Source organism: Oryctolagus cuniculus, chromosome 6, assembly GCF_051225735.1.
Source record: "Oryctolagus cuniculus isolate XC-2025 breed Fujian yellow rabbit chromosome 6, ASM5122573v1, whole genome shotgun sequence".
Lineage (NCBI taxonomy): Eukaryota > Metazoa > Chordata > Mammalia > Lagomorpha > Leporidae > Oryctolagus > Oryctolagus cuniculus.
The window spans coordinates 22,094,288-22,114,269 of record NC_142872.1 but is presented as its reverse complement, the minus strand read 5'-3'; the positions used below and the strand labels follow the sequence as shown (position 1 = coordinate 22,114,269).

Sequence of the window (19,982 nt, the reverse complement as noted above, 5' to 3'; positions counted from 1 at the left end):
AGAGAGAGAAAGAGAGGCCCTCCATCTGCTGGTTCACTCCAATTGGCCGCAATGTTCAGAACTGTGCCGATCTGAAGCCAGGAGTCAGGAGCCTCTTCCAGGTCACCCATGTGGGTGCAGGGGTCCAAGGACTTGAGCCATCTTCTGCTTTCCTGGCTTCGGATCAATGCAGTGTGCCGGCCACAGCGCGCAGCCGCGGTGGCCATTGGAGGGTGAACCAACGGCAAAGGAAGACCTTTCTCTGTCTCTCTCTCTCTCTCTCTCTCTCTCACTAGAGACAAACAGAGAGAGAGAGAGAATATCTTTTATCTACTGGCTCACTTTAGCCACTCTCTCACACATGGGCCAATCTGCCTTCCTGCCTACCATATCCAGACTCCTTATGTGATCCTTTATTCCTTACTGTAATACCCTCTTTATTTCCTTGATAGCACTATTTACAGTCTGTACCTGGTTGATATGTTTGTTCAAAATGTTTCCCTAGTGTCTAGCACACTGCCTGATACACAGTAGGCTTAAGTAGCAAGGTAGAACATTTAGTGGAATGAATGAATGGAGACTGAGGATGCAGGGGCAGGCAGTGGCCCTTAAAACTTCTTTCCCAGGAACCACCAAAGGATGGTCCAAATGCTTGGACACCTGCTATCCATGCGGGAGACCTGGAAGAAGCTCCTGGCTTTGGCCTGGCCCAGCTGCCAGCTGTTGGGGGAGTGAGCCAGCCTGTAAAAGATCTCGCTCTGTCTCTCCTTTTCTCTGTAACTCTAACTTTAAATAAATAATAAATCTTAAAAAACAAACAAAAACTTGCTTTGCACCAGGGGCTCTGGCATAACCTGGAGTAGGAGGTGAAGACGAGGGTGTTGGGAGGCAGGAAGGACCAGTGCCTGTGTTCGTGCACCTTCCAGTGCCTGGCCTGAGGTCAGGGGAAAAGAGAGAGAGGTCTGGGCTAGGCTCTGATCCAGGAGATAACAGGTTGTGCCAGAGGCACTGGGCGGCGATGGAAGGGTGGGGTAGAGGACACAGGATGAGAACTGCTGACACTGCCTGGGGTAGGGGTGGGGGCTGAGGCTTTGCTGGGGGAGGGAACAGGGATTTAAAGAGTGAGTAGGAGTTTGCTGGATGAAAAACAAAAAAAAAATCCCTTTGTGTTTAAGAGATCCAGGAGATGTGACAGCTCAGAGGTAACAAAGCAGTCAGCAGCTTGAGGTCTGAGGGGCTTGAAATGCTCACCCACAATCCAGACTCTCAGGGCCCTGAGGGCCAGAGGGCTTTAGGCAAGGAAATGCCCTAGAAAGGCTTCTGAGGCGGAGCTCTGGATTGGGGGAAGAGTAGGCTGTAGAGGCTGAGGTCCAGTCCCTGTGAAGGCCTCCAGGAAAGGACCTGAGGGTGTGTGGAGCAGTCTGGGGACAACAGTGAGAGTTGGTTATGGGCCAGGTGGTCTGGGACGCAGAGTTGGGGAGCTTGGCTCTGGCTTCCCCTCCTGGACAGGATCTGCTGACCCCTCTCCCAAGAATTGGAACCCTGGTCACGAGGCTTTGTTCCGCACGCAGGACACAGATCCTGCCCACCACACTTGAGCCCATCCAGGGCCCTGGGCAGAAATGGGGTGCAGGACTAGAGACTGGGCTGTGAGTCTGGGAAAGTATAAATTAGGTTGGCAGCTCTGGGTACCACTCCCTTTCACTGCTCTTCTAACACCGCCAGCAGGACACCCAGGCAGGACCAAGGGGCCAGGACAGCACCATCTGGGGAGTAGTGCCTGCAGGCAGAGGATGAGACTGAGCCCCCCCACCCCCACCCCCGGTTTAAGGTGGGCACTGGGGCTGGTAGATGGTGTGAAAGGTGACAGTGGGGGCCTGAGTGTTTTGCAAGTGAGTGTGGAGCAGGGCTGGGGCTGGTGCTCGTGGCTCTCAGTGCTTTTCCACTTGCTTCTGTGCTCTGGCTGCCAGTCATCCCCTCTGGCGCAGGACAGCTCTGGGTGGGGTGAGAAGGGGGGGAAGGGCAGACTCTCCCACTGCCCCGCCCTGTTAGAGGGTGGCCTTGGAGAGGGTGTGTGCACAGGGTGTCCTCTCTCCCCATCACATGGGTGGGGCTTTGCTGCTCACTGACCCCTCACGAAGCCACAGGGGACAAAGGTGGGGCAGGGTCTGGGTCACCTGCTGGGGCAGGGTCCAGGACTCCAGCTCTACTCTCCTTGCCTCCCTACCCTGGGTGCACCTGCTCACTGCCCTGAGCTATGCTCTCCCAGGCACTGGGGAAGAAGCCTTTGGAAGGAATCCCGAGAGCAAATCCAATTCCAGACAGAAGATCTATGAGAAGAAAGCACAAGTAAAGACTTATGAGATGCTCACGATGCCGAGAGCAAGGCAGATTAAGTACGATCACAGTTCTCTCCTGGAGGAAAGTGCTCCAAGCCCATTCTCCCCAGCCTCGGGATTCAGGGCAATTAGTCATGGTTCAGAGAGGGCCGTTTTCCAGGACCTGAAGCACAGAATCTAGACTTCTGACCATCGGAAATGTACAGGAATAGCCTTGACATGCTTGTAAGGGAAGTTAGACAATTACCCCCTAACACAGGGGTAATTAAAAAGTCACAGGGGTAGGAAAATAGATGGCAGGAATAGAATCCAGCGACAAGGACTTACAAAAGTATGAGAAGTCCCTACCAATCATTAAGAAGACATTAAACACACCTTGAGAAAAGAGGTGAAGGGTTTAGTGGAATTCACAAAAGAACCACTCTTAGAGAGTGAGGTCCACTCCGCTTCCTCGGGGACTGGCTCCCACCAAGTACCCATCAATCTGTGTTGAAGTCACTGGATGTTCATCTCTGGCGATCAGAAAGGCAAAATAAAACACTACTATAGACCATGCTTCGCTTATCAGATCGGCCACAGTGTAAACGGACTGATAATATCCTGTGTTGGCGAGACTGGGAGGATACAGGTTCGTTGAGTGCTGCCAGGGAAAGCATCAACCGATCGTCTCCTATCCCTGGTCAGGCGCACAAACGCACCTGTCTCGAGGGTCCCTAAACGCAGGGAGGCGGCTTCGGGTTCAGATGCCTCCGACTGAGTCCAGAACCTGTCCTCGGAGGAGAACAGCCACCGCTCACCACCTCCGGGACAGCACAACTGCTGTCTCTAATAAGTGCGGGTCTGTCCTGCCGTGCGCTGCAGGGACGGCCCAGGGCAGGGTCACCGCGCAGGCACTGCGGGAGCCCCCGGGAGGCGTGGAATTTCCCCTCGGACGGAGGAGACAGCAGCCGGAGGGGGTGTCTTTTTCTATCTTAAAACAAACACCCTTCTGTCTCACGCTGGAAAGTGAAGCGCGCCCCCTGCTGTGGAAGAGCGGGAAGGGAGAAACAAACGGGTCAGGAAGAAAAAGAATGGAGTGGGCGGGAGGTGGGAGCCTGCAGCGGCCCTGGCCACCTCCTCCTGGCCACCGTGTCCCGCGGCGACCTCTCTGGAGGCCGCGCGGAGGGGAGAGGGTGGCAGCCACACGGGGCGTTCGAGGTCTGCGCTCCCCCTTGGGCTCGCACGGTTCTCATCTGCGGCGCTCTCGCCTAGCTCATGTCTTAGCTCGCTGCTGACACCGGCCCTGACCCCACCCACATCGGACCCGAGGACGTCGCGCGGCAGCGCCCCACACCTCACGTCCGTGGTGTACAGCTGCCCCTTGAGACTCAGGCTTGCCATCTCCCCAGGCGGTGGCGCCTGAGGCCGGCATGGTGCCTGCCTGGCTCACCACCGCACCCAGCGCCTCGGGCTCGCTCTCGCCTTGGCACCTTGCACAGGTCTCAGAGCACGCGGGGGCCGAGGTCTGCTCTGGAGCGGGGCACGCCCGCGCACTGACACGCTGGAGGAGGGGCGGAGGGGCTTTATTAGGCTAGGGGAGCGTCTATTTACACGGGTCACGCGCGGAAGCTAGAGAGAGCAGGCACGGGGCGGAGGGGCGGGCTCAGACGAGCTCCACCTTGGCGTTGGGATACACGGCCACCACGTCGTAGCCCTCGGGCGGCTTGACGCGCGCCTTGGCGTGGTTCTCGCAGTAGAGCCGCTCGTCCAGGAAGAAGTACCCGCGCTGCTTGAGGTTCAGGCCGCAGTCGCAGCACATGAAGCACTCCGGGTGGTAGAGCTTGTCCCGCGCCTTGACGATGGTGCCTCTGCGGGCGGGAAAGGGCGGCGTCGGGGGACGGATTCGGGGCGCCCCTACCTGGGTCCGGGGTAGCCAGAGGCGGGGCGGGGAGAGTACTCACACGATCCCGTGGCCGCAGCGCGTGCACTCTGGCAGGCCTTGCAGGCCGCTCAGCGGGGCGCCCAGCTTGGCCGTGGGCTTGAGGTTCCGTGGCCCGCCAGACCCTGGCCGCTCCCCTGAAAACCGGAGCGCGGGTGGGGCTATCAGACTCCATTTCTTCTGGGTGTGTTTGGGGCTGTCGGTAGCCATACTGGGGAGAGGGCTTGGCTTGTGCGCAAGGGTCGAGGGGCAGTGATGGGAGTGGCGCGTCGCGGGCGTGGGGAGGGCCCCCCGCGCCTAGGAGGGGCGCACGGCGGGGAAGCGGGACTGGGGGGGGGTGTCGCAAAGTTGGGAGAGGCGTCGTGCTCAGCAAGGGGGGAAAAGGCGGCGGGGGTGGGGCTTACCGCCCTCGCCGGCCTCCAGCATGCCCTGCAAGTAGCGGAAGGAGCCTGACTGCTTGGGCTCCGCGGCTGTGGGCTCCGGTGGCTCCCGCAGCATCCTGTACACCTCTGAGCCCAGGTCGACTCTGCAGTCCCGGCTCCGCGCGACGCCTCTGGCTGGGTCAGCGCTGGGCGGGAGGAGACAGGGAAGGGGACAGGTTGCAGCTCCAGCCCTCCCTCAGCCGGCGCGGCTGGGGGGTGGGGGTGGGGTGGCGGTCTGGTGAAGCTTTATGAGTCAATGCAACCAGCTGAGTTCCGGGGAGCAGGTGCAAGGGTCTGGATGGGATTGATGGGATTAAGATGGGCTCCAGGCATGTGTACAAAGACCATGACGTGTCTGTACTACCTGGAGGGTGGAGATACGTGCAGGGCGCTCATCTGGGCTGGCAGGACGCCCTCGCTGTTGCTGCCATTGTGAGGGACCGCAAGGCGAGGGGGCTGTCCATACGGAGATTCCAGGCCTGGTCTGCCCTCTTCTGGCCCAATCCCAGTGATGGAGGGCCGCCTACTGGTCGCTGGACTGCAGTCCTGTGAGAGACAGGTAAGGCACTTGCCAGCCCCTCTGTTCCTGGCCGTTCCTTGTCCGCCCACCCCGACCCTGCTCTGCCATGTCCTGGTGGAAGCTGGCTGGCTACCTCAGCTGTGGCATCTTGGGACTCTGGTGCCCAGCCAGGGAAGGGGTCCATGGGGAATGGCTGAGCCTCAGGCCCTAAAGAAATAAGAAAGCTCCGTGGAAGGTCAGACATGAAGACCTGAGTGCTTGCGACCCTACCTGCCCTCCCCAGCCCTGTGGTGGTCCTGAGCAGCAGTGCCTGGGAGGGGTGGTGTTGGCACAGGCCCGGGGGGGCTGCAGCTGGTATGTAGCTTCCTGGCAGAGGTGGTCCTGGTCTCATGTGCCTGGTACAGAGGTGAGCCTGGTACTACGTGGCACATTGCTGGGAACACAAAAAGGTAACCGCTGTCCTGAAGCCAGGAAGGATCCTCAGTTGTGTGTCTAAGGCTATTTAGGGGGCAGGCTGAGGCTCAAGAGTAACCATCAGGAGGTCAGCTCCTTCTGGGCCTGCACCTGCAGCCTGTTTCCTGCCTCCCAGGCCACAGTGTGTAGCCTTCTGTAGGGATGGCAGAAGAGGAGCTGAGGCTGGGCCAGGGCTCAAGGCTTGCTGTCCTGCTACCCCATGACAGCAAGCTGAAACATCTCAGTGAGGGGGGCCCTGACCATGCCCCCTTAGGCCATGAGGAGAGATGCAGTATCTCTGGGTGTGGGTCTGAGTGGGGTCTGCGATATTGGTCTCTGCAGAGCCGAGTGCTGCGCTGCAGGCACACAGGTAGCAAGGCAAACAAGGCATGCACGTTCTCACAAGTACATGAAGGACACATACAGGCACAGGGCAACACACACGCGGCAACTATCCACCTGCACACACCCAGTCACACAGCATGGTTACATACACCTGCAGCCAGCACGGGGCACCGTGGGGCAGCCGGGGGCAGCCTCTGTGGCTGAGACGGGGATGGCAACCAGTAGCGCTTGATTTTAGGTTGGGCCTGAGCCCAGGCCATGGGGGTAGATCTTAGCTGGGGAAGTGACATGTAAATCTTCTCTCTGTTCCACTGTGTGGACAGGGAGACTGGGTGGAAGGAGACATCCAACCTTGTAGGAAAGGGTCTGGCTTACAGATAGGCAGCTGCTGGCACTGGGGCTCAACGGAGCCTGTGGGGCTTGGTCCTGACTGTCCCCTGCTTTCTGCAGGGTGGGAGCTTGGGGAAAGGGTGGGTCAGGTGAGGACCCCTCAATTCCTCTGTCCCAACAGACACAGAGGAGCATCTTGCTGCCCAGTGAGGCCCCATCAAAACAGCAGCACCAGAACCAGCGGCAGCAAGACCCCCATCTTCATCCAGCCTAACAAAAGCCCCTGAGAAACCTGAGCATTTACACATGTGTCTCTATCGGGCGGGCAGGCAGGCAGGCAGGCCAGGCTGGCCTCTAATGGGGACCAGATGGGCTGTGGTCGGTGGGGGCAGGGAAGGGGGAGTTGGAGTGTGAGCGACCAGGGCCTGGGAGCAGGGAGGCCTTCATTTGCCTGCACTCAGCAGGGTGTGAGAGTCCACGGAGGGTCATCAGTCACTGCCCCTCCCATGGCCACCCACGCAGCAGCCCTAGCTCTGACCTCAGTGGTTAGGATACACGTGGTGACCTCCGTTTTTGTATGAGTCCCAGCTCTCTCTCTCACTAACTGAGTAAGTCTCTTTGCCTCTCTCAACCTCAGGTTTCTCATCCATGAATGGGGGAGTGTGATGGTTTCTAAATACTAGGTTCCCTGTAGGGATCAAATAAGTCAGCTGCACACAAAGCACTCAGCGTCATGCCTGGCACACAGCAAATGCCATTGGAAGAACGGCTGTCATAGGACTTCCTGGACTGTCTCTCTCTGGGTGGTGGTGCACCTCCCACCACATGCGCCCCTCTCCCCAAGTACCAGCTTGCTGCTGCCTTGGAAGCTGCAGCCTCCGTGGGTTTTTCAGCAGAAGGGGGTAACCATCTATTGGCTCATCAGCCGCCACAAGACCAAGGTCAGAGTCTGGGACTCTCAGCTTGAATGTAGGTGGCTGAGTCCCAGCTCTGCTGGTATGGACAGGACTGGCTGAGTGTGCCTGCTCCACCTGGCTGGCTTCTACCAGGCAGCTGGTTTTCAGCTTCAGTGTACCTCTCCAGGAAACTTTTTGTCACTACCCTTCCACTCTGGTTAGGCTGAGTGCCTCCTGTGTTCCTGCTTGCAGCCTAAGAGAAGGGTCTCCAGTGGCCATACAGGGAAGGTGGGCTTAAGGCTGCAGTTGGCCCTGTCCCACCCCACTTGGGGATATGGGCCACAGGCACCTTGTGCTAGTCTCAGGGCTAGCTGTGGGTTTCCCCTCCTCTGATGGCTACAGCTAGCCCCCCCCCCCAACCGGGTGCCTGCAGGCAGAGGGTGGGAGCAGTGTGGAGACAATGGGCCCTGTGTGTTGGTGAGGACAGAGCCCTGCAGGGGTGGGGTAGGGGTGTTTTTGTCGCCACCCATGGAGCCCATGACCTTTTAAGTACAAAAGGCGGGTAGCAGCTGAGGGGCTGCCTTGCTGCTTATGGAAAGCCCCTCTGCCTCCAGCAGTTCTTGGAAAGCGTCAGTGAGGGTAAACATTGGGGCAGGGGATGTTGCTCCTTAGACCCCAGCCCCCAAGACCCCACTGGCCCAGAGCCTTTCCTGGAAGCCTAAGCACAGCTGTGCTTCAAATTCCAAACCTCAGGCCCCAGCCCTGATCTCTCTGGGGAAACTGGGCCTCACATATGCACCAGGGGCCCACACTGTGCTGCTCCCTTCTGCCTGCCCCTTGGCAAGCCTGGCTGACTTGTCCTTGCCAGCATCTGCTCCCTCTGGGTCCTGAGGGCCTGGGGTGCACGGGGCCACCAGAGCAAGCTTCTGAAACACAGATGTGGCCATGAACCCCTGCAAGAATAGCTGAGGTCCCAGAGGAAGCCAAAGCTTCTCTGTGGTCCTGCCCCACCTCATCCCTCACTCTACCCTCCCACCCCCAGGACCTTTCTGATCTCTGAATCGGTGTGCACAGTGTCACCTCTGGGCCTTTGTGTGTGCTTCCTGAACACACTTCCTCTTCCATGACCCTGTGCCTGCCTTATTCTTCCTAGGCCTTTGGGTCTTGGCTCACATACCTCCTCCTCCAGGAAGCCTTCTCTGACCCCCTGGGCTGAGACCTCTGCCTACTCTGGGCTCCACCTACCCCAGAACTTCTATGTGTCTCTCCCTTGCCAGGGTGGGTACCCCCTGGGCATATGATTAGCAGCTGGCCTTGGGGATGCGGAACAAGGAGAGCAGGACAGGGACCAGGATTGGGGGCGGGGGTGGCAAGGCAGATCCTTGTCCCTGGCTCAGTGACGCCTTTTCTTCTTCAACTGGTCCCTTTTCTTCCATGCTGAGACTGGACAAGGCAAGCCCAGGAAACCATGGACCCACATGCTAGTCCCATGGTGCTGGCTCTATCACAGACCAGCCCCATCTCCACCTTGCCCAAATCTGTGGCCCAGAGGTGTCGAACTGCCTCTGGATACTTCAGTCTCACCCATGTGGCCATGGCAAAATGAGACCTAGAGCAGCCCGGCCCCCTCCTTTTCCTTGAGGACAGGAACAGAACTGGGACTCCTGTGACAGATCTGCAGGGTACAGTCAGGCCAGGAGAGAAGGTATAGCACCCAAGTCGCTCCACAGCTCGAGGCTTCCACCACCCCCAGCCCTAACCCCTGCCAACCTGGTAATTTCCTGCTAGGAAGCATCACTGGGCACCAGAGTGAACACTAGCCACGTGTTCAAGGTCTGGCCCAGCCCCTGCCCATGACAGGGACCTCCGTCTAGAGCCCAGGACTTCCCAGAGGAGAGACAGAACCCCCACTGGGTGCTCATCACCTGAGAAATGTGGGCACAGGTCAGAAAGGCCTCTGCTTCAGGCTCTGTCCTGTGCATCAGAGAGGCACAGTGAAGACACCCCAGGCAGGTGACTCCATGGACCAAGCGTGGTCCCTTTGCCCCGGTCGCACTCTGAGCCAGGCCAGGCCGGGCCAGGCGGTGTCTGTACATACCTGAGCCTCAGCATCAATGTGGATCCTGTGTGCCTGGGCCTTGCCGTCGTCAGGGGCACTGGGCCAGCTCCTGCCCTCAGGCCTGCAGCAGGAATTGGGATGGTCAGATACATCTGCCTACAATGCTGGCCACACCCGGGAACCAGACCCAGAACCAAAAGGGGTGGGTTCTGAGCCCAGAGCCATGCCCAGGACCAGGCCTGGACCTGCAGGAGGACACCACCTCAGCATTTTCTCCATGTACCATGATGGTGTCCATGGCAGCATGGAGCCACAAGGTCAGATCTTCAACCCCCTGGGCAGGGCTGTGTGTTCCCTCCCCTGCCAGCCGCCCCAGTGCTCTCTGGTCTCGTTCCTGGAAAGGGTGCAGTAGAAGCCCTGCAGCTTCTCCACTCTTCCACACTCTCTGTGCCCTACAGAAGCTCCGATCAGAAAGGCCCAGCCCACACAAGGCAAGTTAGGCCTTACATAAGATCAGCTAGGAGGCCGCCGACTCATCCTTCAGCCATCCCCAGCCTCTGGCCTGGGCCTGGGGGTCGGGCGTCCATCCTCCTGTGGGAGGTAGACGGGAGGCTCTGTGGGGCGTGCCGTTCCCCCTGTAGCCACTGCTGCCGACACAGTCATCACCGATGTCTGCCCAGCCCAGATGGGAAACAGGCCATTAGGAAATTCCTGCTTCGCCATAGAAACCAAAAGCCAAACACCACTCAGGAGGGGGAAAAACATCATAAACCTGCCATGAGCAAGGCAGGCGGGCCTAGAGGCTATGGGCCTCGGGCCCAGCCCTGCTGCTCAGTAGCGCTGGGAGAAGGCAGGCCAGGAGGGTGCACGCCCTGGACTGGGAGTGGGACGTGAAGTGAAACCAAAGGGGAATAACATCCCCCAGCTGGCCCCAAGAGGGCCCCTGAGGCTTCTTGAGGTTTCACCGCTGGCCTAGAAGCTCAAACCTGTCTCTTTCCCCCTGTCAGCCAAGTGATTTAATAATCTGCCTACACCTGCAGTCCACACTCACCTCTGCACACCCCTTAGCCCCTGGCAGGCTGCTTTCCTACCCCACAGTCTTCCAGGGGCCTTTGGTATGGAGATCTGCTGCCCCTGGGCAACCCCGCCCCGCAGCGGCTGTCTCCAGGCTCCTGAGGGACTGCCTAACTCACAGCTCTGCAGCTTCCACCTGCCCCACGGGAAGGAATCAGATATCTCGTGTGGCTGGCTGGCTATAGAACTTCCCTGAAATGCTCCCCAGAAGACCAGGACAAGTCTAAGGGTCAGAGGGCACAAAGTGTTCTGTGCCATGAGAATGGCCCAAGGAATCAGATCAGAATGAAGGACTGGGGGCCGGCGCTGTGGCACAGTGGGTTAACGCCCTGGCCTGCAGTGCCGGCATCCCATATGGGCGTCGGTTCTAGTCCTGGCTGCTCCTCTTCCAATCCAGCTCTCTGCTATGGCCTGGGAAAGCAGTACAAGATGGACCAAGTCCTTGGGCCCTGCACCCGCATGGGAGACCTGGAGGAAGCTCTTGCCTCCTGGCTTCGGATCAGTGCAGCTCCGGCTGTTGTGGCCAACTGGGGAGTGAACCATCAGATGGAAGATCTCTTTCTGCGTAACTCTGACTTTCAAATAAAAATAAATCTTTAAAAAACAAAAAAGAATGAAGGGCTTAGGTGTCAGCTTTCACCCCAAAACCCCATTTCCTACTGGGCAGGTGGCTCCACCTACCCATTTAAAATAAAATGATAGCTGAAGAGTGGGCTGGGCAAAGGCACTGTGGCCCACAATAGGAACTCCCCAAAGAACCCCAAGGTTAGAGTTGGTGCCAGGAAGGACCTGGACCTATAGGACATACCCAGGAAGTATGGGTTAACTTGTATTGTCAGATGCCTAGCTATGGACTCCAGACAAAATAAGCCTAGCAGGGGAGCTGGGCCTTGACTATACTTCTCTGTGCACTCAGGGCAGGTCGCAAAAGCTGCTCCTGGTAAAGGTCCCTGCAGTAGGAGCACAGAGCAGCCCACTGCCGCTGGCAAACCAGGCTAATCCTGCACAAGGCATATGTTGCAAGGGGAGAATGTGTCTTTAGGGCCCAAACCCAGGTCCTAGCACGGCAGGCAGTAAGGGTACTGGGTCTGAGGGCTGGCAGGGGGGAAGGTGGCTCCCACGTCTTGATCCCCCAGAGTGTGCATATGTGGGGGTTGGAGATGGGGGGCTGGAGGGCCCGACTGAGCAGGCCTGGTACCGCATTATCGCACAGTGCCCGGGTTACAAGGCAGCGTCTGTTCGGAAGTTAGGGGTCAGAGACTAGATCACTGGCTGAGGAACAGCACAGGTCTTTAAGTGCGGAACCGGGATAGAGTCCAGCTCTGTGACAACAGAGAATGCACTCTCATCTGCTCCACGGCTAGGTGGCCCTGGGGCTGGAACTCCTGGCTCCTTCTATGCCTGGCTTGGAACAAATGACCAGAGAAGGAAGGAAGGGGGACCTCCACCCCACACCCTTCCCTGACATCATTCTCTCTGGGAATCTCCTGACTCAGGCCGCTGCGAGCCTCCCCCATTGCACACCACCCGGGCTGTCTCTGTTCAGCAGCACAGAGGCAAAGCCGGAGGTGAGTCAGGGCCCAGGAACCCAGCCAAGCGAGGAGGCCTCAGAGGCCGTTCGTGGGCACAGCAGTGCTGACAGTTCCCTTCTTCGGCCCATATCTCAGTTTGGGAGAAGGTGATGAACACGATCCACTTTTTATGGGAAAGGAAATCCAAGTTCACAGAGGTCATTTGGGTACCTAAGATCCCAGAGTCTGGATGAGGACCAGCTCTGGCTAGGAAGTCCTCACCACGTGCCAAGGGGAGCACCAGGACTTGCTGCTGGGCCCTCTCAGTACCAAGGACGCAGCCAGGGGTGCCGACCTCAGCCGGACTTGGGCCAGACACAAATGGGGCCACCTCATAAGCCTTCCCACCATGTCTAATGGCTCCGAGCCAACACATCACCTCCTGCCCTGCCAGCTCTAATGCATGGTTAGCTATGTTGTGGTTTGGGGAGGCTTTGCCCACTTACTTCCACAAGAATCGTGGAAAGTCCCTGTTAACGTGAACATGGCAGAGCTGAGCAGGTGGGTCTGACTTCTCTGGGTCCAGAGAGATCCTGCTCAGCCTGGACTAGGCCAACTGCCTGCTGGAGCTGACAAAAGTCTCTGGACCTGAGGACGGCTGCGGGACCCTTCAGGGGGACCTTCTATCCTGGCACCATCTACGAAGCACAGGTGGGCCTTGGTAACTGCTACCTTCCCCTCATGATGGGCAGGACGCAGTGCACAGTCCATGGTAGCAAGCTCATCTCAGATCCAGGCTTCACCAGAGCGGAGCATGGGCCATGCCGGGTTCTGCTGAGACCAGGCAGCAGGGTGCTGGCGGGAGTGGTCACAGCCAAAGGAAGGGACTAGTTCAGCAGCGAGAAGCCTGGGGTCAGATTTTGCCACCCCCCCCATCTTTCTGAGCTTCAGTTGTCTCACCTTAAAGTGGGAATTATAACAGGTTTTACCCATTTAAGTTGGCTTGAGGGTTATATGAGGGATTGGGCAAGAAGTTGCTTTGAAATGGTCATCCAGGTGGTCCCTTGGGGAAGAGAAAGGACTGAAATAAACACCAGAGAGGACACCCAAGGCCTTCCTTCAGCTGCCTGCAGTTCCTGCCGTCAGAGCCCAACACATTTCCAGCCTTGAATGCAAAGGGGGCTTCTTTTTTCTTAAGCTACTCCCAGCTGTAAAGAGTGCCCAGCAGGCCCCCTCCCCGCAATCACTACTCTTTTGAACAGGACCTGCCTAGTGGGGTGCCTGGGAGCTGCAGCACACCCAGGCCACTGGCTGACTGTAACTGCCTCCTCCTGCTCCCCCAGCCTCTGGCCCAGCCTGCCCTGTGCATACCTGCTCACGGAGAGGGTGAGGTGATCATGGCAGCCCTTGATGCGGTTCTGTGCCTCCAGGTGTGTCATCAACTCTGTGCTCTCACCGTTGATGGCCTGGATCAGGTCTCCTGGGCACAGGGCGGCCAGCGCAGCCTTGCTGCCAGCATGGACCTGTGGGCGGGCAAGCCAGACGGCTGGACACAGTCATTATGTGGCCCGCTGCAGGCTCTGCTCTACACCTCCTGCACCCTGAGATTCTGGCCAGTGTGGCCCTGCCACCAGTGTGACCTGTGGGTGTACAAGCCAACAAGCTGGCTGAGGTCGCCCTGTGGCTTTGCTGCAGCTTTTGCTCCATACACCCTCCCGACTCCAGCTCTTGGAGGCCTAATGAAGGCTGAGGATGTATGAGAGGGCTGGGACGAGTAGGATGTCATTCATGCAGGTTTCATATATGCCAAGGACATGCAAGGAACACACACATAGGACATATGTACTCACAGATACATAGAAAGCTTGGATGTGTCACTAATGCCCTACACGCCAATGCCCCACCTAGCCAGACTGCATTGCAGCTCCTTAACCTAACATGCAAGCCCTTAGTGACCTTGGTGCTCGACTGTTTGATCTCGACGCACTCTCACTCTGCACTCACCTCCTCCCACCCACACCCTGTCCAGCCCATCTGAATTTCTCCAACTACCTGCCACCTCCACGCTTCTGCAAACACCTTCCCTCCACCTGCACCTCTCTCCTTTGACTCCAGGTCCTAGGTTTTAGCTTACTTCCCCTCACCCTTCAGGTCTCCACATAAAGGCTACTTCCCCTGGGAGCCTCTCCTCTGGGCTCTCTCAGTACCTGCATGCCCCCTTTCCCACCTCTGTCCCCTATGTGGCTCATTCCAGTTACAGTGTGCAGATCTGAACATCACCTCCCCAGGCAAGTCCAAGGCCTTCTAGTTCCAGTTGCCAGCCTGCATTGTGGGATCATGATTCCTCTTCCACCTGTCCTGCAAGGTAGGCACTAAGGCCACCCCCGTGTCACCAATGACCCCATAGGACCAAGCACTGTCTACAACTGGAGACTCTTACAATACTAGGCATGTGACGAAGCCCACACGGAGGGGGTGGAGACAGAGTCACAGAGAGGCTGAGTAAGGAATCCAGCGGGATTCTGGAAAAAGGGCACCAGTCACCCTGTTCCAGCCCCAGCCCACCCTTGGAAACAGGCTTGAAGCACCCTCATTCTTCTATAGCATCTCCAACCAATGCCAAGCCATGGCTCAAAGGCCACGGGTGACCCCGTTCCTATTCGTGGGAGTGGGTTCCTGGAAACCCAGCTAGGCTCAGTCCAGCCAGTTCCCAGTAGTATGCAGTCAAAGCTGAGGCACTGCTGGGTGCTAAACTGCCTTGCTAAACTGACCCACCCTGAGATAGGATTCCTCAAGGAATGTTCCTCTCCAAAGTGTGACACCCTCAGCCCGCCAGCCTCTCATGAATGTGCATATATAGGGCCTGGGCACCTGCTCAGCCTGTCCCCCTGGGGACACGCCCACTTGGCACCATACCCCTCCCTTCAGGGACCTGCTCTGGTCCCCTCCCCCACACCTTCCAAGGGGTTCAGTGCTTTAACCCCGATGAGCTCACAGCCAACTGTCAATCACTGGGCAAGGCAGAGGCAGTTTTGTTCCTACTTTACAGATGAAAAAAGCGGGTGCCCTGCCCGAGTCCCCACACTGGAGGAGTCTTCTTCCTCAGGGGGCGGCTAGCTGCAGGATGACTCAGCCAGCACAAGGGGTCCATTCAGGCCCCTGTGGGCGGAGGAAGTTCTTGAAAGCAGGGGCGGCTGGGATGCCGCCAGCCCCGTTTAGCTAGGAGAGTTCTGGTCAGAGAGGGCACGAGGCCAGGAAACCCTGACTCTCCCAGCCACCCTGACAGGCATTGTCTTCATCCTCAAGGCAAGCCTGTTTCCTAGACGAAGGACCCAAGTCCAGAGAAGCACACAAGGACCTGGGATTGATAAACAGCTGACTCGGGATTTTATTCCAGGTCCACCGATTCCCAACCCAAACCTATGCTCTTTTTTTTTTTTTTTAAGAGAATACTTTATTGGTTCTGTAATCAAACCGACATAGATAAGACCTTACATATTTAATACAGTGCGTTAAACCTATGCTCTTAACCACTACGCTTGTCTGCAGAGGGAGAGGAGACAGTATCCTGTGTGGAGCGAATGTTCCAGGTAGACAGACCAGCACACACAAGGACTCATCTGGGAGACGGTAGAGGGACGTTTGTGTGGCTATATCATTGTTGGTGAGGGAACAGTCGGCAGGTGAGGTGAGAGACCAGGTGGAGGCCACATCCTGCAGGGCCTTTTCTGATGGGTGACTGGGGACTACGGAAGGTTCTAAGCAGGGAAATGACAGGTCGGAACTGAATCCAGGCCAGGCCCTCGAGCTGCTGAGTGCAGGATAAACTGATAAAAGGAAGGGAGACAGGGCAGTGAGGGCAGGTAGCAGGCCCCCGCAATGGCTGCATCACAGCGTCCATTCCAGCCAGCTCAGACACCGTGGTGGGCAGGGGGTCACAATCAGAGTCAGATGCCACATGGTCCCCATACCATCACAGCAAACCCTGGCCAGGCATGGATCCCTGCCCTTGCTCTGCTTCTCTGGGTACACCGCTTAATGTACCTCTCCATGCCTCAGTATCCCCATGCTCAATGTGAGGCCAGAGGACTGCTCTGTTCTCAAAGTCGTTGTGGGACTACCAGAGACAATCAGGGCACCAACAGCCCCCACAGGAAGTCAGGCATGTGGCTCAGTGCAGCTGCTTCCAGGGACTGGTTGCTGGGGGGCTGGTATCAACACCCACGAGGGTAGGGCCTGGCATGCCGTGGGTGCTCAGCCAAAGGCAGCCATCACTATGGTTTGTCTGCGGGGAAGGAGTCCTGGACAATGTGCTCGGGGATCCCCAGAGCTTCAGGGCTGGGCTTGAAGCCTGCAGCCCCGCCAGGCAGCCAGCCTCCTCTGTATGAGTAAGGTCCCGGGAGGGGGAGCCTGGGAGCACAGCACAAGGACTGGATCCTAGCCCCCTTGTGAGAACACTCCCACGTATCACCCCATCCCTGTAGGTAGCTGCCAGGCAAGCTGTGGCCTGTGCATCCCCAGTCCTGTAAATCCCCCCAGATCTCAACCAAATCTAGGCTCAGCCATCCCGGCTCCTTAGGCTTGAGCTGCAGCCGCGTGACTTTGGGGAACAGGGGGGGCTCTTCTTGGCAAACTCTCTCCCACACTGCCTGTCTGCCAGGGCCCTGTATCCCGATCAGCTCCAAACAAGGCCGCCCACCGCCGCCGCTGTGACGTGTGGCGGCCTTTCCTCCGCGGGCAGGCGGCCGCGTGGGCAACAGATGTCTCAGCTCTCTGCCGCCTGTGGCCGTCAGCCGCTGCAGCCCAGCCTGTCAGCGGCCTCACGCCCAGGGTGCCTGGCCTGCTGGCCCGCCTAGCGCCCCACCAGCCCGCGCCGCGGGACACACACAGGCAGACCCAGACGCTTGTGTGCGCACACACAGCCAGCACGGATCCCGCAGGGACAGGGCACTTCAAAGGCCCCCGGATGTGTGGTAGGCCCACCTCCCCCAGCCCCAGGGACCTGGCTGTGAGGGCAGATGTGAGAAGCTCCTGGGACAGCTGGGCCTGCCTGTCACCCCAGTCCCCAGAAACGGATTCCAGGATTCCACGCTCTGCTCAGTGCCACCCCCTCCCAAGAACTGCACAGAGGTCTCCCAGAGCCCAGGGGCCCCGCCCAACCCTGAGCAGGGGGTGGCAGCTGGGTGGGGCCAGGTGGTTTCAGTTCCCCTGACACAGGTCCCCAAGGACCAGGGCTTTTGTGGGGCAAGGGGGTGGCCCAGGGCCCCTCCAGATTGGGACCCTGTACGGCGGGGGCCTGGGTTCTCTCCTCTTTTGTCCCCTGGGTGGAGTATTCCCAAAGGCAGGACCCAAGTCCTCTCTTCTGTTCATCCAAAAAAGGGGACTCCAAGACGGGGCCAGGACCTGTTTCCCACAGAGTGGGCACAGGTCCCCTGCTCTGCCCTCTCTCCTCAAAGTCCTCAGGTCCCCTGGGGTCATGCTCCCTGTTCTTCCTCCTCTGTCCCAAGCTGGGGCAGAGCTGCACCCTGGGGGGCCTTGAGGAACTGCGCTTGAAGCTATCCCTGCTCCTGTAGACCCCTGGGTGGTCTACAGGGAGGTGGGCCATCTCACAGTCTCGGATTGAGGTGTCCCTTTTGAGAGCTTCCTCCTGGTCACTTCCCCCTTAGGAGGACTGAGGGCAGGGGAGAGACTGAAGCCCAGAGTAGGGAGTGGCTGGATCCTTCTCCTCTGGGACTCGCAGAGGACTCAGACCCCCAGAGCCACCAGGGCTCCCCGCAGGGCCCCTCCATGGGGGCGGGGCGCCCTCGCTCATTTTGCCCCAATTCTTGGGTAGAGTTGGGTCTGGGCCTCTGCAAGTTTCTCCAGACCCCCGGCCCGTATCTGCAGGTCCTCCCCTAGCCCACGGGCACTCCCCAGCGATTGCGGCCACCGGGGGGCCGGCGTGCGAACCAGGGCGATCCTCCAGGGACGGGTTGGGACCGGACCGGACCGGATGGTACGCCCCGCGCGGGGCGGGGAGGGGACGGCGCGGCGCTGGCCTGCCCGCAGGCCGCCACGGCACACGCGGGTCACCCGGGCCAGCCCTCTGCTTTCAAGCCTCGGACACGTCGGGGATCTGCGTCCATGGGTGGACTGAGAGGACCTAGTCTCAGACCCCGCACCGCCCCTCCGCCCCGCGGCTGCCGGACTCACCCGCGAGATGGTGAGGGGCGCGCTGAAGTCCCGGCCGCCCACCAGGCGGAAGCCCCAGGGCGAAGGGCCGCGCAGGGTCACGGAGTGGGGCATCGCGGGCTGGAGCCGCCGCAAGAGCCGGAGCCGGACACTGAGGAGCCGCCGCCGCCGCCGCCGCCCGGACGCCGCGCCCCGCCCCCGCCGCCCGCCCCCGGCCCCCGCCGCCCGGCCCCCGCCCCCGCGCCCTGCGCGCCGGGATTGGCCCCGCGGCCGTGCGACCCTCCCACTCCGGGGGGCTCCGTGGGCCCGCCCCCCCGAGCCCAGTCTGGGTAACTCGGACCCTAACTCGGTTCCCAGAGACCCCCCGGGTGGGGGTGGCCCCGACGTTCAGGGTCCTGCCGGGGCCTCTGAGCTGCAGGCCGCGGACCCGAGCCTGGGTGCGGGAGCTCCCGGCACAGGCCCTTTGATGTCGCTTCTGCGGGGCGGCGCCCAGTCGGAGGAGGGCTGGGGCGCGGGGGTCGGCCCGGATGGGGGATGGGACTGCGCCTGGCTCCAAAACCTCCTCCAGGTCTCTGCAGCTGAACCTGCAGTCCCATCCCTCGGCGAGAGGAGCCCTCGGAACGGAGCACGGATCGCAGGGACTCTGGGCCTGAGCAGGCCAGGGGCGAGACAAGTATAGGGGCAGACCCGAAAAGAAGCCCAAACTAGTTTGAGGAGGCCAGGAAAGCTACCTGGAAGAAGTGGCCCCAGAGCCGAACAGAAGCAAGGTGTTTGTCTTTCTAGGTGTCCCAGCTTCCCTGGGACACTCAGGCCTTCTTTGCTGCCACTACCTCCGGGGCCATCTCTCTGCACAGCCCCCTCCCCGCCTCCTGTGCCAGTTGCTTTTGCCTAGTTTTCCTGGGAGAGAAACAGCTAGCATGGCTGGGGCAGTGGCTGTAGAGTGGAAGAGGTGGAAGTGTGGGCAGCCCTTCCCAGAGCCCTTCTCCACTCTCAACCATTGTCCTCCACATATGTCCTTGAACAGCTTCCAGGGATGCCCCTGGCATGGCCGAGGCCCACTGACTGGCTGGGCACTCTGTGTGGCTACATCCAGGGAACGCTTTGCTGCTTTGCACAGCTCTTTGAGGCCCCAGTTCATCCAATGTTCTTGAGGGGTCCGTGTCCTCTTATCCAAGCTCCTGTAAGGGCTGTGCTGCTCTGAGGATGCTCACTGATTGCAGGGTGAGGCATGGCCCCTGGGTCTCTAACACCCAAGGAGGGGGGAGACTTGAGAAGTGCAAGGCTAGGGTGGTCCAAGGAAGGGGGTTCCTTCCGGGTGGAATGTGGATGCCTTCCTGGGAGGTGGGGTGCTGCTCTGCGTTCAGCGGGGAGAGAAAGCCCCATGAGTGGTGTGTGCGGCTGTGGTGTGTGTGTGTGTAGTGGGTGTACTGTGTATCTGGGGATGTCTGGACCCCCAGAACAGCAGCCACAGGGCTCTCAGTACTCTGTGGTGGAGGAGGTTTTTGCTCAGCCCCCTGCATTCTTGGGCCCAGGTAGATGCAGGGGGAAGGGCTTGCAGGAGACGGTCTCTCTGAGGTCCATAGCCCAGAAGCCCTCCAGAACCAAGGCCCAGCAAAGGAAGTGGAGAGGGCAACCACCCCTCGTCACTGGCTGCCATGGTCTGAGACTGTCCTCTGGGTCAGGAGCCATGGTGAATGCAAACAGTTCAGAACCTTGCTTGGAGAAGGGACATGTGGCAGTCTGATGGCTTCCATCCTGGGTACCCCTTAGTGGACTCCTGAATCTCCACCTCAGACTTGGCTTTGTTCTCCCAGTGAGTACATCCCAGGACTGCTCCCTTCCTCCCCCAATTCTGAAATCCCCTGGTGCCTGCTTGCTTCTGTCTGGGGCAGTGTGTAACCCCTCCCAGCAGGGGTACTCTGCATGTTCTTCCTGCCCCCTGGACAATGGGTGGGGTGGGGAATG

At 59.2% G+C, this 19,982-nt stretch overlaps 1 protein-coding gene across 2 annotated transcripts; it reads right to left on the bottom strand.

Annotated features, from left to right (window-relative positions):
- Positions 1 to 3,960: 3,960 nt before the first annotated feature.
- PDLIM4 (PDZ and LIM domain 4) lies at positions 3,961 to 18,211 on the bottom strand. 2 transcript variants are annotated; one of them, NM_001171345.1, is made up of 7 exons: positions 18,039 to 18,131; positions 13,218 to 13,369; positions 9,301 to 9,382; positions 5,023 to 5,204; positions 4,641 to 4,804; positions 4,259 to 4,373; positions 3,961 to 4,165 (listed from the first exon to the last, which is right to left on the bottom strand). In NM_001171345.1, exons 1-7 carry the CDS (start codon positions 18,129 to 18,131, stop codon positions 3,961 to 3,963), a joined length of 993 nt encoding a protein of 330 aa, NP_001164816.1. The 2 variants fall into 2 exon arrangements, with proteins under 2 accessions (NP_001164816.1, XP_051699255.1); XM_051843295.3 differs by lacking the exon at positions 4,259 to 4,373 and having other exon boundaries at positions 4,000 to 4,165; positions 18,039 to 18,211.
- Positions 18,212 to 19,982: the final 1,771 nt, after the last annotated feature.

Bases quoted from the DNA above. Each gene is read 5' to 3' on its own strand.
- PDLIM4 (NM_001171345.1), bottom strand. From the start codon at position 18,131: ATGCCCCACTCCGTGACCCTGCGCGGCCCTTCGCCCTGGGGCTTCCGC. The intron at 4,805-5,022 runs GTAGTACAGACA...CCTCCCGCCCAG, and splicing joins CACGTATCTCCACCCTCCAG to CGCTGACCCAGCCAGAGGCG. The intron at 4,374-4,640 runs GTAAGCCCCACC...TCCGGTTTTCAG, and splicing joins GCTGGAGGCCGGCGAGGGCG to GGGAGCGGCCAGGGTCTGGC.